Below are 18,503 nucleotides of genomic sequence, written 5' to 3' on the forward strand. Positions count from 1 at the left end.
CAGCACGCTCACAGGCTCACATACACACACAAACACAGCACGCTCACAGGCTCACATACACACAAACACACCGCCACAGCTACAACACACAAACCGCACGCTCACACTCACAACACACAAACAGCACAGCACATAACACAAAACAACACGCTACACACTCACAACACACACAACACAGCACAGCTCACACACAACAAAAAACACACAACACCACACCACACACACACACAGCACCACCACAAATACACAACACACACTAACACCAGACACACACACACACACAAAACATACAAGCACATATCCCATCCCCAACATCTCTAAGGGAGAAGGATTTGCCTGCAATCTTAAGTGTGGTGGGTCGCTGAGGGGGGGGAGGGGGGGGGATCCACTCCAGAAACTCTCAGTAACCATTACCTGTGGGAAGGTGTCTCTAAGTTGCACAGTTAAGAAATAAATGGCCTCTAAGCCTTTGATCCTCATGGCTGCGACTGACACAGTGAAATAGAAACAGGAAGATCAGCCAGCGATATGAGCAGAGCAGCGGCAGGCAGCTCTCCCAGTCAGCACTCTGTGCGCACCTATTTTCAGCGAGATAAAACCCTGAAAAATGGCCTCGTTATTCTGCCTGTTTCCCCCCTCCCACCTTTTCTCAGTCCCCCCCAATCTGCCTTGCCTCTGCCAAAAAAAAAAAACCCGTCGGGAGACGACGACGCCGACGCCCGGCGACAAGCGTCTAGCCCTCGCGAGCGCAACCATGACATTACGTCGCCGCGGCGGCGGCTGCAGAGGAGGGGCTTTGGGGCAGGAAACGCGCGCGGGCAAATGACTGTTTGCCTAATAGCCTCGAAACTCCAGGTTAGCGCTGAAGATCACAGGCCTCCAAATCGGTCGCTAGTCGAGCTCCTCAGCCGCCGCCGCCGCCGCCGTGACTCTCACAGAAAAAGGAGAGGGAAAAAGAGTCGTGTGTGTGTGTGTGTGTGAGTGAAACGCGCGAGGGCTCGTGGCATGTGTCTCTCTGCGAGAGAAGCAGCAGGAGGAGAAGGAGTAGGAGGAGGAGGAGGAGGAGGAGGCCTGGGAAACAGACGGGGAAGCGGGGCCTTTGGCCGGCTCTGGTTTCGGTGCTGGCAGAGCGAGGGCTGCAGAGCCGTCTCTGGGAACAGACGCTCGCCCCGCAGTGACACCGGCGACCGGGCCGTCCTGCCAGCCCGCCCGCATCTGATCCCCCCCCTCCAGCGCCGCTCTCTGGCACCGATTCAGCCACCCCCCAACCCCCTGCCCACCTACCCGCCCGCCCACACACACACAACCCCCCAACCCCCCGCCCGCCCACACACACACACAACCCCCCCCACCCCCCGCCCACCCCCCGCCCCCACACATACCCACACCCCCCCGCCGCCTGCCCATCCGCCCGCCCCCCACACACACACACCGCCTCGCCCGCCACAGCCCGAATCAAACCCAAAGGCCAGAGCATCCCGGGATTAACATATCAAAGCCTGATGCAGAACACAAAAAGGGCCCACTGCCCCACCCGGGGGCCGCCAGCCCTCACACACACACACCCGTCCTGCTGTGGGCTCCACCGCGGCCCGCTCACCCAAAAGGGCTCCGCCCTGCCCCGCTCCAGCCACCCGAAACGGCCAGGTCGCCCGCCCCCCACGCGCAGCCCCGCCGATTCGGAGAGGCACACGCGTCTGCTCAGGACGCGTCGGGGATGAGAGCGCCGCAGACAGCCGGCTATTTATATCAGCGGCGAGCGAGGGCCCGGCGTTCACACCTCGGTCCGGGGGACTCGCTTTCGCCAGGCTGCTGACAGACAGCTCAACCGCACGCAGTGCGAAACCGTCGCCACCCTCACCCCCCACCCCTCCCACCCCCCACCCAACTACACCAATTCACTGCCAATCACCTGCTGGAGGGGGGGGGGAGAGACGCCGCCCTTGCCCCGGGAGCATCATTAAACTTCAGAGCCCCCATCTCCAGGGGCGGCAGCTGCAGCTGCAGCGCCAGTGATTGTATGCAAAACAGCGAGCCCCCCCCCCCCCCTGCAATCAGGCGCCCCTCAGCTGCTCGGAGGCGAGGCACCTCTAAAAAAAACCACCCCGCCGGCTCGTCCCGAAACGCAGCCCGTCCCGCAGACAGCTGTTTATTTAATTTTTTTTTTTAATTTAAAAACAGGGCACACGACCAAAAAAAAAATCACACACGTCGGCGGCGACTCTGAAGTCACGGGATGGCTTTTAATTAGCGCCGTCAGGGGGCACGCGCAGCACAGACACGCCATCGCTCGCTTATCTCACGCGTCCGCTACGCTTAACGCTTTGATCCTGACTCCGTCAAACGCAGGCTCGCCGGCTGGCTCCGACAACTGCCACCGTGGGAGAGCGTGCGTCTGCGAATCACAGAAGACCCGTAAGCAAGATAAGGAACCTCTGTCCTGCCCAGTCTTTAGCATGTAGGCTAACTTGTAGCGTCAATAGCTCTAGCCTACTGATTAAGAGTGTTCCTTGTTCTACATGCTGCTTTTGGTACCCTGTGAATGCTCCGGTAAAAGCTAGCAGGATCCCTAGGCTAACAGCTTGATATGCAGGGTAGACCCTCAGCACCACACCGCCATTCTAATATTTGTTTTTCCCGTGCCGTGAGTGCGCGAGCAACGATCAAGTCAAGAGAGGTAGATGCGTGCGTTTGGTTTGTTATGAGGAAGAAGCCCTATAGCCAGCTTCCTGCCTTGCCTACACAATAGCACAGGGGATTAGCTGAATACACACACAACAAGGGCACTCAGCTCTGTAATTCCAACCAAATCCCCGACTTGCCAACAGTGGGAAGGGGGAAATACTGCAGTCTACTTACTCCCAATAAAGACCCACACTGGCCAGGTCTTAATCCAAAAAACTTGTGCGGTTAAGTACCCCAAAGCAATCCAGAATATCAGTATTTTTTATTTCTTTTTTATTTTATAAATTTGGGACCCAGCATGGGGCTGAGCATGCCCAATTTCCGCCCTAATTTGGAAAGGTCAACTGTCTGCAACCAGAGCTGCGTTCATGCGCAAACCCATTACATTGCATTACATCACAGGCATTTAGCAGACGCTCTTATCCAGAGTGAGTTACACAACTTTTTACATAGCATTTTTTTTTTTTTTTTACACTGTATCCATTTATACAGCTGGATATGTACTGAAGCAAAGCAGGTTAAGTACCTTGCTCAAGGGTACAACGGCAGAGTCCTACCAAGGAATCGAGTTCCTTAACCACTGTGCGACACTGCCAACACCACTGCCAGTACGGAAGAGCCCAGACAACCAAGGCTCTCCTCCAAAGCGTGATGTCACCAGTCTGCTTCTACCACTAAGGTTTCACAGAGGAAGTCAGAGGAAGACCGTTCATATGTGGCTTTAACATGCAATCCATGGGTGCCCAATCGATTGCTGGGGGGTCACTATACAGCAATAAAACACAGACCCCTAACTGACTGAACCCTCTCATACCCAGATTCAGTCCACAGACCGTGGGGCACATCAATGCACCACTGCCTGGTGCCCTACTTAACCGAATGAGCCACTGACCAGTTGAACAGAAGAACTGCCAGACGAAGTGATGACATCACAATCAGAGTACACCCCAGGAAAAAAAAAAAAAACAGAACAGAATGGCATGTTAGTTGAGTCATGTGACCTAAACTGACGGCACACGTGCCATCATTCCTGATGCTTTCGCCAATGGGCACGCGTTCAACATCTACAGGGTCTGCACTGATCAGTCCTCTTTTACGTTTAATTCATCTTATCATCTGAGACTGCCAAGACTGATCTGATCCGGTTCCAGGTGCCGGGGGCCAGCCAATCAACAGACAGCATGAGGAAGAAAAGCGATGACAACCTCAACAAGCGCAGAAGACAGCGGCTCGTTTCAAAACGCATCTATCTGTCGTCGGCCAGGGGGAGCAAGAAGCATCCCCGGGGCGCGAAACCCCGCCCACATTCAGAGAGAGAGCGGCTGTGCTTTGGGGAGACCCAGGCTCCTCCAATGGGCATCCGGTTCGAACCCCCGCAAGCCCCTTCCCAGCTCCGCACACAGCTGCCAGGAGAACAGGTGGGAGGTTTGGGCTGCAGCGGAGAGGTAAAAAGCACAGGCTCCATCAGAAAACAGGGCAAGTTCTTCTCATATCGCAGCATACACAGGCCGGCTGAGCTGCTGGAATGTTCCGAGCTGGTAGAGCCAGCTTCATAGCTGGTGGTGGCCAGTCAGAGCTGGTGGAAGGCCCAGTTCAGTAGCTGTGGTAGAGAGCTCCGCTCAGTAAGGCTGGTGGTGGGCCCCAGTTCAGTGAGCCTGGTGGTAGAGAGCCCCAGCTTCAGTAAGGCTGGTGGTAGAGAGGCCCCAGCTTCAGTCAGTCTGGTGGTAGAGAGGCCCCAGCTTCAGTGAGTCTGGTGGTAGAGAGCCCCAGCTTCAGTCAGTCTGGTGGTAGAGAGCTCCTGCTTCAGTAAGGCTGGTGGTAGATAGCCCCAGCTTCAGTAAGGCTGGTGGTAGAGAGGCCCCAGCTTCAGTAAGGCTGGTGGTAGAGAGGCCCCAGCTTCAGTAAGGCTGGTGGTAGAGAGGCCCCAGCTTCAGTAAGGCTGGTGGTAGAGAGGCCCCAGCTTCAGTCATTCTGGTGGTAGAGAGGCCCCAGCTTCAGTCATTCTGGTGGTAGAGAGCCCCTGCTTCAGTCAGTCTGGTGGTAGAGAGCCTCAGCTTCAGTGAGTCTGGTGGTAGAGAGGCCCCAGCTTCAGTAAGGCTGGTGGTAGAGAGGCCCCAGCTTCAGTCAGGCTGGTGGTAGAGAGGCTCCTGCTTCAGTAAGGCTGGTGGTAGAGAGCTCCTGCTTCAGTAAGGCTGGTGGTAGAGAGCCTCAACTTCAGTTAGTCTGGTGGTAGAGAGCCCCAGCTTCAGTAAGGCTGGTGGTAGAGAGCCCCAGCTTCAGTAAGGCTGGTGGTAGAGAGCCCCAGCTTCAGTAAGGCTGGTGGTAGAGAGCTCCAGCTTCAGTAAGGCTGGTGGTAGAGAGCCTCAGCTTCAGTAAGGCTGGTGGTAGAGAGGCCCCAGCTTCAGTGAGTCTGGTGGTAGAGAGCCCCAGCTTCAGTAAGGCTGGTGGTAGAGAGGCCTCAGCTTCAGTCAGTCTGGTGGTAGAGAACCCCAGCTTCAGTCAGTCTGGTGGTAGAGAGGCCCCAGCTTCAGTAAGGCTGGTGGTAGAGAGCACCAGCTTCAGTAAGGCTGGTGGTAGAGAGCCCCAGTTTCAGTGAGTCTGGTGGTAGAGAGCCCCAGTTTCAGTGAGCCTGGTGGTAGAGAGCCCCAGTTTCAGTGAGCCTGGTGGTAGAGAGCCCCAGTTTCAGTGAGCCTGGTGGTAGAGAGCCTCAGCTTCAGTCAGTCTGGTGGTAGAGAGCCCCTACTTCAGTGAGTCTGAGATCCACAGAATACAGCACAGAAATCGTTCCGCGTAGCAGTCGTATGGCTATGAAATGGGAGACTGTGTATAACCTAGGGGTGCATGATACGGAAATATTTGACTGACCGGTGACGATGCCTCCCTGCTTAAGACTACAGCGCAAATCCAAACTGCTACCAAGTTTCCACGTTTGTGCAAGAAGTAGATGAACACCGTCAACTTCTGAACAAAAAGTGTAACATTCTATTTGTATGACAAATTACTTCAACTCGCTTACTTCATTATTAGGCAGGGAGCATGAGTCTGGAGAGCTACCGACTCCCTGTTTAACTTTGCGAGTTTGGCTTGGTAAAAATGACAAATTAAAAAATAAATCTACAACGATAGCTTTCTACTCTCTAGGAAGGTGAAAACAGCATTTCCCTTCAGAATTATTCATGCGCCAAAGGAGGTGGTGAGAAGTTACGCGATGTACTCCACAATAACAGGGTGTGTTTACCTCCTAGTGATTAAGGCAATACCATCGTCAGTCAGCCGTGGCACACAAAAGCCTTTCCGTCCATCAACGGTGAGGCTGCCGCTCCATTACCTCCCTCTCATCCCCCAGCTGCTTGCGACGGCCCATACAAATCACGCCGCCTCGCTTCTGTTGCCCGACTTCCCGCTCTGCTAGGAAGCGCTCGCACTGCAGCGAAAAAACACACTCTCCGGGGGACAGATCCAAACCAAAACACGGCACGCAGGACTCCGATTAAAGAACAGGCCGGGTCCTGATGAAACAGCACTGCTCCCCGTGAGAACTCCCTGTATCAGGGCAGTCACCCAGGGTTTGACAAATAAAAAAAGAAAAAATAAAAAATAAAGAAATTTCTGGACATCACACAGCTCGCTTCCGTGGGACACCGGGGAAGGGGGATGGGGGATGGGGGGGATTGGACTGACCCGGGGGTTACCCCCCGCTCCCATGTATGACAAATGAAAAAGGTCACCCAAAGTTGGGGTGGGGGGGTGGTGGGGAGGGGGGGTGGGGGGGTTATGGGGAGAGTTGGGGGGGGGGGGGACAGAGAGTGAAAGGGGTCTGTAACTGGCAGGCCGGACAGCGCCTCTCCATTGGTGGGAGCGGGGCTGAGGTCCACTCGAAAAATTCAGAGAGACGCCGCGCGCATAAAGGGGGGCGCATTGAGAGGCCCACTTAATGCCTCCCCACAATGGGCCCTCTCCCGGCCCCCATTAATCCCATGCGCCATGGCCCCCCGAGCCTGAAAGAGCGAGCCTGACACGAGCCCCGACTCGCCCCCCCTCCCCCCTCTGCCCCCCCCCCCTTTGTCCTCCCCTGGAGACGGGTGAATGAATGAGGGGGGGGGGGGGGGGTCGGGCCCGGGCCAGGCAGGTGTGCCACCACCGAACTCCACACCCACCCTGCCGTCTGCCCGCCAAACCTGCCGCCCCCCCCCCCCCTCGCTACCCCCCCCCCCCCCCATGCCCCCTTTCATGTGGGCCGCGGGCAGGGAAAGCCGACAACTGTAAACGGGATTAGGTATCGTTCTAATTGCATTTGCACGGGTCAGTGTCAGCGCTGACACGCGGGGAAACCGCTCTCTTCACTTCCATTCCCGACCGAGTCAGGATGGGCGAAGTTGTCACCAGAACTGGATTTCTGACCGGCTCATACCGTTTTTCCACTCAGTACTGCGTAGCATTCCCTCCTTCACTACTTCCTGTCAAACCACCTGCGGCTTTCAGTACAAGAGCCCATCCAAGTGCAACAACACAACATCCTTCTATGGCAATTTCTTTTCTTTAAACTCATTAAAGGTGAGCCTTTGCTTACAACACGACATCACCTAAACCTATGGAAGTTTTCAAAACATGTATTTGTAGCTTTTTCTGAATACAGCCCGAGGATGATGTATGGTAATACAAGATGGATTCTTCTGGAGAGAAAAAAAAATCATAGTCACTCAGCTGCTGATGCCCACTTTCGCAACAGCATGCTGCTGTTTCATGATACACGTAGCCAAGTGAAATTGGAGAAGCACACGTTAGCATCCACACAGGTGACCTGATCTGACGAGTAAACATGCAAGCGGGACAGTTTTTGGGGAACACAGAGACTACATACCTTGTCGAAAAGAGATTTCCATTGCTGGGACATAAAGATAGGGGCACAGAGAGAGAGAGGGAGAAAGAAATGCAAGGGAAAGTTACCTAGAGAGTGTGTCATCAAGCCTTTCAAGTACTTTCAACAAAGCATCACGCTCTGCTTCTACTCGCATCTAATACAATTTCACTATTATTGTATGTGAATAAGCATACGATACTTTTAGTCTGAAATGATTACGGTAGCATTTATTGAAGATAAACATTAACGTGACTGTGTTAATGGGATAGTCCAATTTGGCATTGGAGTTCCTACACTGCTTCCAAACGGGATGTGAAAATTTGCGGTACACGGAGAATAAAATGAGCTGCACGTCGTTATCTGAATAGCATGTAAAACGCGCACCGTTCAAATATACCGAAGCATAAATCCCAAGGTGGTCGCCTACTGCACAAAGTTAGCAGATCACAACCTGAACGTGGGGGTACCTGAGGTAAAGGCAGCGATCAACTGTGTGAACTAGCATCAGTCATCACTTACGTCCTCTGGGGCCACGGGAAGGACCTCCGTACTCTCCAAAACCTCGATCTCATCTCCCTCTGCGTTCGCTGCCACTGCTGGAGAGGAATGTATATGCACGTCCCGCGCCCCGTCTGACATCCTCGGTCGGCCACTCACTCTCTCGGCGTCGCTTTAAGGTTAAATCCTTTCGGATAATTTTGCACCACAATTGTTCAATGGGTATGCCATTCTCCTTTATTTCCCCTGGACACTTCAGCCTCGGTTCAATCTCTGAGGTCCCTGCGCGGCATTGTAAATGGAGCTACCGTCCAAGTAAATTGTGAACTTCAACTTGTGTACCTAGTTGATAACAAACAGCTGACTGGTGAGCGGACGCTTGTATCAAGTCTGAGTGAATCCCAAGCAAATTCTCTCCCAAGCAAATATTCAGCTATTACGCAGACGCGGAAATGAATGCGTAGTTTTCTTTCAGCCGATTCTTTATCGGTTGCGGAGATTCTCGATGACTCCTCACTTCATCGATGCACAGTGGCAGAATAAAAGTCCAAAAGTTGCTTGCCAGAAAGCAATTCCGTATCGAATACGCATCTCCTGCCGAATGCGTGTGCCGCGTGCAAGATCAGAAACTGAATTGATAGGAAACGAACAAGTTTAATATTATGTCATTTCCCACCTGCGTCGGTTTTTCGGCTATTTCACGAACGCCGCGTTTATCTCCAACATTATTTCCGTTTCGACACAGAGGGCAATAATCCAAGTTTTCGTGCTGTGCTGGCGTTGACGAAGATCCTTCAGATACTTTCAGCGGTACGTTGCCTCTATCCACAGCGCGATTCACCTGCCGAAGACGACAGCAGCTCCTGGCAAATTGTCTCCCATGTCTCCTTTCCCTAAGACTGACAAATGCAGAGCCGCTAGCCAAAATAACTAGCCTAACTGTACAGGCTACTAAGTGCAGAGCATACGTAATACTTCATAAATAATTGCGTATTCCCAGTCATTGGGGGGTAATTAGCATAACAAGTAGCCTACACTGCAACACAGAGTGACAGTCATTTTTTCGGCGCACGCATAACCTCCAAGTAGAGTAAACAGTGTTTAGAGGTTGGTACAGCTAAATCTATTTTTTTTTTGAACGTATGTTGCTCCTTGCTGTTGTTTACCGCGACGCAGTTCGCCTGTCTGCCCGCCTCCTCCGTGTCTCAGCAGCGTCCGCTCTCTGGAACACTGGCTCCCATTAACTGGACGGCATCCAGACAGCTCGGCAGGATTTTTCTGGGTGCTGCTACGACACTCCTGCAAAGTGTCTTTTTTTTTGGTTTGAGGTTTAAAAAAACCTGTCCATCCCCCTCCCACAAATTTTCGTCACTAGTAACCCCCATTCCCCCCTCCTCCTTGTCATTGTCGTTCAAGTGCTATTTCGTTCAATTTAGGACAACCAATTCAGATTTATTAGCCTACCAAAAACGAGTGTTTTATTTCCGTCACTTTTCCCTCAAGGCTGTATAGTGTAGTCATGACACCGGTAGTACACAATATGAAACGCATATTGTTATTGTCACACTCTTATGAGAGATTATTAACAGTGTAACTACAATTCAGCTGGGTTATTAACATGTCAAAGCTGAGAAAGTTCAGTTGTGTATACGTTTTGAATTCGTTGCTTGTTTGTCAGTTGTTGTTTCCCACAAATATGTTGCTTTCAATTAAATGTACAGCTATTTTTCAAGCACCGCACCTTGTTCCTTCGGGCAACGGTTTTTTAGGATTTCCATAATCAGAAGTAACCTTCGGAATGAATGGAATCTGTCAGCCGAGAAGGTGATGCCGCTTTCAAAAACACTGAGATTGGCGTAACGTGAGAAAAACGCAAAAGGCCACGACGGCATTGTGAAAATGTATCTACTTAACAGTATCTTCATGATTGGGTGAGCATTGTTGAATTTAATTCTTCCTCCCACAACGGTTAAAACAAGAGAGAAAATGCGATGATAACAACAAATCCTCCAGATATGCGAACACACTTCCTGCCAGCTCACACGTAGGGTAGTATGACGCCAACCGTGTGATGGCACTGCGAGTGAGTCATAATCACAGCTTGATTAAAAGGCTATTTTTTCTTTAATTAAAAAAAAACCAAACAAACATGTATTTAATTATTTAAACGATGAAAACCAAAACAAGCCATTGTTTAAGGACAATTGTGAAATCAAGCAACCATTCTAACATTTGCAGAATTCCTTTTCGGGTTACATTGTAATACAATATGCACTACTGATAAGAACCTATACATAAGTATCTAATACATAAGTGTTTGCTTCTGCCTTTAACCGAAGCCTAGTTTTTAAGAGTGCAAACTAATAGATGTGTTACGCAGTCTTCTGTAACAATTTGTCCTGTTTTTGCGAGGAGCAGTCTTTTCCATGGCTGGTGAATTTCGTGTCATTGAAACACTGCAGATAGGCAGACACCCGTCTGTGGCTGTCCTCATCCTGTCTCATCAGCTTACTTCTGTTACAACTGTAGGGTCACTCTGTCAGGTGACCTTTCACCCTTAGTTGGGGGGGGGGGGGGGGGTTCCTGAAATGCAAGCAAGCACACGCGAGAGGTTCATAAGCGAGAGTGTGGTCGTTATTTTATTTATGCTGAAACGGCTTTCTTAAGAACGTTATTCTTAAGTATACATAACAGTATCCGCCAGGCCTGTCTGTTTGTCGGAAAACTGGCCAAACCGGCAAAAAAATAAAAAACTGTTTCATAAACGCTCCTGTTCTGGTAGAATAACAACGGGCACAATACAACCGAGCCACAGCTGCAGAAACCTGCGAGAGGTTATTTGTGGGTAACAGAAGGTAACCCTTTGAAAACACTTTAGGTATGCAGGCTCTGTTCTGCGCCGTGAGTTTACATTCCAAACCGCAACAGGCTTCTTGAATCGTAGGACAATTATCTACAGTTCCATGGTAACTGTATGACCTTAAAGGTTATTTTTAACCCGGGGATCCACAGACTCCTACGCAGCACTTTCGGATGAAGCTGAAGTATTTAGTTTTTTACTACTGGACTCCCACGCCATGCTTCAGCTGGCACTGTAAAGGGGAGATAGGCTGGCCTGCTTGTGAATTGGCAGTACGACTGCACACTGAAGTACAGGTATCTGTACAGGTACAGGTATTTGTGCATTGGAAAGGTTCTGTGTTTGTAACAGCTACGGTATAGTGAATAGCGAAAGACACCCCTAGCTTTGCTGCATTGGCATGGATGCAGCCCTGGACCTGTCAGTAGGGGGTCTGTTGGGGGGTAACAATGCCTCCAGAGAAGTTAGATCAATCTTAGCACATGTGGGTGCCTTTAGTCTATGGCCTGGGAAACTGTATTGCCTGCTGCCATGCAGAAGCACCACACTTCAAGTTAGGGAAGCCCAGTCATCAAACACTGAGTCCGGATGACTGTAATGAAAAGGAGATTTAACATCGCAACTCTTCTGTCCAGGCAGTGAGTCAAAGCTGACGGTTCTGGTGTGAGGGTGGTAAAAAGGCAATTAAAACCTTCTAATTGGAGCACAGTTTCACACATTTGTTTTTTCACCACGGCTGGCCTCAACACTTCACAGAGTAATGTATGTTGTTAGGTGGAGCAGATGGAAAACAGAACAGTGGCAAATAACTGCAAAGAAACTGGCACTTGAGAAATGACAGCCTCAAACCCAGTGAAGTAGCCACGGATTCAATGTGTTCTTCTGATACGAACAGATGCAAACATATTTGCAGATAGACTTACTGAGGGGTTCGTTATGTCATATTTGCCTGCCAAGAAGTTGGCTCATCATGGATCCCTTCTGACATATCTTTGCATCCTGAAAAGAATCAAGGAAAATATTTTAAAAAACAGCCAAACTCATGAGCATATGAAGTCTCAGAACAGACTGTGGCAGACAGATGATATTTTTCATATCTTAATGATCAGATTTCATGGAGAATAGTGCAGTGGCCCATTGGTGAACACGAGGAAGGCCTTTTCCAGTCCATGACCATCGTACCACTTGTACAGATGCGTGTCTGCATAGTGACAAATCTATATCATCTGTGGAGAAGCTCCCACTAATGAGGGCCTGCTGAAAGGAGCCCTTTTCGGGTCTGTACGTGACCCCTGTCAGCCCTGGCGTAAGTCATTGCTCATCCACAGAAACCTGAAGGTCAGCGCTGGGTCATCGCTGTCCCACCTGGAGGCCGGTCTTCACAGGCTTCCCTGTCGGACGGTGGAATGTCGTCGATAGCCACCTCCCCCTGCCTGTCCGCTTCTGGGTGACAAGTAGTATGCGTCTCCACTATTGAGAGGGAAGCCTTTCGATTGGCACGAAAGTAGATTCAGATTCGGTCTTCATAATAAGATAAAGGCGAACCTTAAAGTGTAATCCCAAGTTTTGTCTGAGAGATTTTTTTAAATCGGGGAAGTGTAAAATTGTTTCGTGCTGATACATGTACAGCTGTGGGTCGCACTTTCTGACTGCAAACTGTGTGGCTCTGTTCAAAGGCAATGTGAGGACAGTGAAAATCCTCTCGTGCAAATGGCTGCCCATGTCAACATCTCCCCCACATGGCCAACTGAAGTACTACAGCCAAAAGAGAAATCCACAGATTGCCAGGGCATTGATGCATATCAATTTAAAAAAAATGTGAACTCAGTGCTAATTGATGGTTTGCACAACTATTTGACAGGAAATAAAATTATCAGGGTTAGTTTCTTTTAGGCTTATGAAATGAAGCTATTTTTTTCTCGAAAAAAATTTCGGTCACATCTCATTATATTGTGGTATTAAATTCTACATCACAGGTTCTCGACAAGGTATTGAGTTTATAAAATATAACCTATGTTCTACTTTAGAACATATTTTATATTTTTATATGTTCCATCTCTCAGACAGTGCTTGGAGATTAAACCTCCATCTTAACAGATGCAGCACATTGCATGATCATACCTAAAATGTCATGTAAGTCAATCACCCTGCATAGGAAAAAGACATTTTAAAAGATGGAAAATACAACAGGACTAGAGAATCAAATTTTCCTTTGTGAAGCAGGAAACTTAGGTGTGTAACCTGAGGCGAGGGGGTCCTGGGAGGGTGCGGCCCCGTCCCGTCGGGCTGGGGTGGAGTGCGGGGGCTCACTCTCCGTCAGGTTCAGTGCACCGTCAGAGCCAGAGCTGCAGCGAAGACTGTCCTGGGCCCTCTGCTTTAGATCAGCCACATCATCCCTGGATACAGAATCACAGGCTCATCCCACTCACCCCAGCACAGGGTACACACTCACCCCAGCACAGGGCAACACAGGGTACACACTCACCCCAGCACAGAGTACCCACCCCAGCACAGGGCAACACAGGGTACACACTCACCCCAGCACAGGGCAACACAGGGTACACACTCACCCCAGCACAGGGTAACACAGGGTACATACTCACCCCACCACAGGGTGCACACTCACCCCAGCACAGGGTAACACAGAATACACACTCACCCCAGCACAGAGTACCCACCCCAGCACAGGGCAACACAGGGTACACACTCACCCCAGCACAGAGTACCCACCCCAGCACAGGGCAACACGGGGTACACACTCACCCCAGCACAGGGTAACACAGGGTACACACTAACCCCAGCACAGAGTACCCACCCCAGCACAGGGCAACACAGGGTACACACTCACCCCAGCACAGAGTACCCACCCCAGCACAGGGCAACACAGGGTACACACTCACCCCAGCACAGGGTAACACAGGGTACACACTCACCCCAGCACAGAGTACCCACCCCAGCACAGAGCAACACAGGGTACACACTCACCCCAGCACAGGATAACACAGGGTACACACTCACCCCAGCACAGGGCAACACAGGGTACACACTCACCCCAGCACAGGGTAACACAGGGTACACACTCACCCCAGCACAGGGTAACATAGGGTACACACTCATCTCAGCACAGGGTAACACAGCGTACACACTCACCCCAGCACAGAATAACACAGCGTACACACTCACTCCAGCACAGGGTAGACAGGGTACACACTCACCCAAGCACAAGGTAACACAGGGTACACACTCACCCCAGCACAGGGTACACAGGGTACACACTCACGCAAGCACATGGTTACACAGCATACACACTCACCCCAGCACAGGGTAACACAGAATACACACTCACCCCAAAACGGGGTAACACAGGGTTCACACTCACCCCACCACAGGGTAACAGAGAGTACACCATCTAAAAAAGCCTCCTGCCTGCTGTCTCAGGCACCATCTGAACATTATAATCTGAGTAATCTTTGATCATGCAGCAGTGCAGCTGCTCTATTACCATACCTCTTTCATTTTCAGTTTCGGGAATGAGTCCCCAAGGGCACCACTTTCAGTAGTCCAGTAAAAAGCTCCTTTCAAGTGGCAATTTCCGAAACTAAACCTGTCATGCACCTTCCAGGATTAAGATGTCTCATGAGTAGGTGAGGGGGCGAGGTGTGAGAAGGTACCAGACACAGGCTGAGTGAGAGCGGCCAGGGCCGGGGAGCTGCATGGCCTTCCACAGCAGGCTGACCCAGGCGTGCCTCAGCTCCACAGTCTCCGCTGCCTAGCAACACCACAGACAGGGAGCGTGAGAAACACCACAGATAGGGAGCGTGAGAAACACCACAGACAGAGAGCATGAGAAACACCACAGACAGAGAGCAGGAGAAACACCACAGACAGAGAGAGCGTGAGAAACACCACAGACAAGAGAGCGTGAGAAACACCACAGACAGAGAGAGCGTGAGAAACACCACAGACAGAGAGAGCGTGAGAAACACCACAGACAGAGAATATGAGAAACACCACAGACAGGGAGAGCGTGAGAAACACCACAGACAGAGAATATGAGAAACACCACAGACAAGAGAGCGTGAGAAACACCACAGACAGAGAGAGCGTGAGAAACACCACAGACAGAGAATATGAGAAACACCACAGACAGGGAGAGCGTGAGAAACACCACAGACAGAGAATATGAGAAACACCACAGACAAGAGAGCATGAGAAAACACCACAGACACAGAGCGTGAGAAACACCACAGACAGAGAGCGTATGAAACACCACAGAGAGAGAGCGTGAGAAACACCACAGACAAGAGAGCCTGAGAAACACCACAGACAGAGAATATGAGAAACGCCACAGACAGAGAGCGTGAGAAACACCACAGACAAGAGAGCGTGAGAAACACCACAGACAGAGAGCGTGAGAAACACCACAGACAAGAGAGCGTGAGAAACACCACAGACAGAGAGCGTGAGAAACACCACAGACAGAGAGCGTGAGAAACACCACAGACAAGAGAGCATGAGAAACACCACAGACAAGAGAGCGTGAGAAACACTACAGACAGAGAGCGTGAGAAACACCAAAGACAAGAGAGCGTGAGAAACACTACAGACAGAGAGCATGAGAAACACCACAGACAGAGAGAATGAGAAAACACCACAGACACAGAGCGTGAGAAACACCACAGACAAGAGAGCGTGAGAAACACCACAGACACAGAGCGTGAGAAACACCACAGACAAGAGAGCGTGAAAAACACCACAGACAGAGAGCGTGAGAAACACCACAGACAGAGAATATGAGAAACGCCACAGACAGAGAGCGTGAGAAACACCACAGACAAGAGAGCATGAGAAACACCACAGACAGAGAGCATGAGAAATGCCTTCCCCATGCCTCTGAACACTGCATGAATCTCTTCAGTGTCTCATGCAGACAACAGCTAGACCCCCTGAGACTGTAGAAACACACACAGACCAAGTAAGATTGAACACTTCTGTACAGCTCAAACGAGTGTATGCTGCAACATAGGATCAATGGAACAATGCACCAACCCCTTACACGGTGTTTATGCTGTACACACTGAAGAGGGTGCAACTTGCCACAGTTCCTTTGTGGACGATCCACCTGTGCATCACTTTCACACGACACAATCAAACGGCAGTTGCTTCCGATAGACAAGAAGCCCCAGAGGGCACATCGAAATTCCCAAAGCAGGCGAAACATCTCGGAACCCGTCCCACAGCGACGCCCTCACCAGCAGCTTCATCTTGCCGTTCTTCATGGCGATTTCAAAAGCGAACGGCTCGCTGCCTCTCCGCGTGACCTCGCGTACGGACTGCACCTGCTCGACAGTTCAGGTCACAAGGCGTCGGCACCTCACAAAACCAGCATCTTGTACCTTGACATGCATTTTTGTCATTAATAAGTGGAACGTAGCTCAAATATTTCAGCAGAGCGCACTCACCATGTATATATAATACTGCCCTCTCAGGTGTAACTGCAAAGGCAAAAATGAAGGCATGAATTGTCCTCCTTAGAAGCACGTACACACACATTTTCGCATTCAAAATCACGTACAGTCAGTTTAACAGAAAGTAGCTACCCATCAACTGCAATCTCTAGACTGAATAAGTACCGTAGATAGTCATCTTGTCAAAATAACCATTTAGAAGAAATATCTCCCTTTTGATTGAAGGCAAAATGAAAATATGAGGCAGATTGTAGTTTGTGGTCTAGCAATCACTCTCCATACCCTCTGAGAACCACAGGTTGTTAAACTGATAGACAGCTTAAACGGCCTAGAAATTGTAATTATAAATCACACACAGTCCACATTACGCTGCAATCTGTCACCAATCAAAACATCCCAACCCTACAGAAATGGAAAATACTGAAAATGTACTGAAATAAAACATATTATCAAGATATTGGCAAACATACATACATTAATTTTTGTCGCTTTCAGCTATTGCAGTATATAATTTATGTTGAATAAAATTCAAAAAAAGTCTTTTTTTTTGCATAAACACCCCCATATTTACAATATATTGCACAAAATGCAGGCAATGACCCATTTACTTTGCCCACAGTACTTACAGCACTTCCATGTTTTCTCGTGAAGAAGAACAGGGATGTATTCTGAAGCCTGAACCAATATCTTACCCACTTCAGCTTCTGAAAAAGAAGAGTCTCACTTTTCACAGCTTCCCGTTCGTTAAAACGAAAGGGCTAACTGAACAGAAGCATTCTCGGGGGGGGGGGGCAAGGGTGAACTTCAGAGGTGGAAGGGGAGGAATTTCACATTCACAAGGGTCACAACAGGCTTTTGTATCAGGGTTATCACACTGTTCTTTCCATCTTCCTGCAATAACATTGAACATAATGAAAGATTTCATGTCATTTCAGTTATACATTAGCCTATGCACTTCTCAAAAAGTCAGGAAAGTGATCATCCATTTCATTGACCAAATTATAATGATTATTCGCCCTGTTATCAAAAAGTAACGTGAAGAATAATTTTTAAGAAGGTTTTAAGGCCACGAAGTACAAAGTGCTTTGAAGAGCACCAAAATTGAATTATGTTATCTATCAATAAATGTACACAGTGCCTGATGTTACTTTGCACTGTGAGGTAAATAGCCATTACCAAGACAAACTAAACAATTTCAATGCAGTGGGAAATTTTGATCAGTAACATTTAAAACCTCAGTAATTTCCTGCTTATGTTTTGACATCTTTTAATAAAGTCATACACACTAACAATACCTCATGCTCAGTACACATATACAGTTTAACCTGGTTATGCTAAACGCATTTCAACTATACCATACTGGATATGTAAATGTATCACTAAGGCACTATTCTAGGAAGACAAGCTTTGCTTTGACAGCCTTGATATCAAACAAACAGGTTAAATAATAATAATAATAACCACACCATTTTGTCTTTCCTCTTCTTCAAGAAGCTCTCAAACAGCAGTTCTGGTTGGTCTGTCGACATTGTCGTTAGGCTTTCCCCAGTCCCGAGCGGATCGTATTTTGGGCAGATAATGCACCCGCCTGCCACCATCCCTTCTTCCCCTTTTCAGCAGTACACACGGATGTATGAGCATGGCTCTGCCACTTCTGCATTTCCTGCCAGGGAGAACTTGTCTGGTCTCTGTATTAGCGTTAGTACCGTTAACCCCCGTTTAGGTGAAATGTCATTTGGTCACCAAATTCATTTTGAAAGTTTGGCTGTGTCATTGTTCGGACGCTGACACGTTCATGGAAAAACACCAGTAGCTTTTATCGAGTACAGCAGTGAATTGTAAATGGTAGAATAGCGTAGTCTACTGATAAAAAAAACTGATTGCAAACACTTACAGATTTTGCAAATGTATCTGTAGATAAGCCGGTATAATTGAGGTGGCCTAAATTGCAGATTAAAAGGGCTTTACATTTCAAACTTTATAGATGACCAAATTAAAAATATATATAGCTCTATGGCTCTCCCTTTTTACCATGGGTGGTTATCTAAAACTTTTTAAAAGCCACTTTAGCCATAGTTTCTTTATCTTAAAGGTATCTTGTGCTGAGTAGAAAAAACACAAGATGCCTCTC

The 18,503-nt window shown here is 49.3% G+C and overlaps 2 protein-coding genes across 3 annotated transcripts in view; both read right to left on the minus strand.

The window, feature by feature from the left end:
• rhbdl3 (rhomboid, veinlet-like 3 (Drosophila)) overlaps positions 1-9,360 on the minus strand; it is a 56,298-nt gene extending 46,938 nt beyond the window's left edge. Inside the window, exons 1-2 of one of the 2 annotated variants that reach the window (XM_064324201.1) lie at positions 8,066-9,360; positions 7,547-7,570 (exon numbers count right to left, since the gene is read on the minus strand). In XM_064324201.1, the coding sequence (XP_064180271.1) occupies positions 7,547-7,570; positions 8,066-8,185 (144 nt within the window). In that variant the 5' untranslated portion in view covers positions 8,186-9,360. The remainder of the gene's footprint in view (positions 1-7,546; positions 7,571-8,065) is intronic. The other variant, XM_064324202.1, reaches the window with a different exon arrangement.
• Positions 9,361-10,489: 1,129 nt separating this feature from the next.
• LOC135249008 (uncharacterized) lies at positions 10,490-18,498 on the minus strand. Its single transcript, XM_064324203.1, has 7 exons — positions 17,839-18,498; positions 16,999-17,076; positions 16,367-16,399; positions 16,157-16,243; positions 14,576-14,673; positions 13,146-13,300; positions 10,490-11,903 (listed from the first exon to the last, which is right to left on the minus strand). Exons 1-7 carry the CDS (start codon positions 17,968-17,970, stop codon positions 11,839-11,841), a joined length of 648 nt encoding a protein of 215 aa, XP_064180273.1. The 5' UTR covers positions 17,971-18,498; the 3' UTR covers positions 10,490-11,838.
• Between the last annotated feature and the right edge of the window lie 5 nt (positions 18,499-18,503).

Source organism: Anguilla rostrata, chromosome 2 (assembly GCF_018555375.3).
Source record: "Anguilla rostrata isolate EN2019 chromosome 2, ASM1855537v3, whole genome shotgun sequence".
Classification (NCBI taxonomy): Eukaryota; Metazoa; Chordata; class Actinopteri; order Anguilliformes; family Anguillidae; genus Anguilla; species Anguilla rostrata.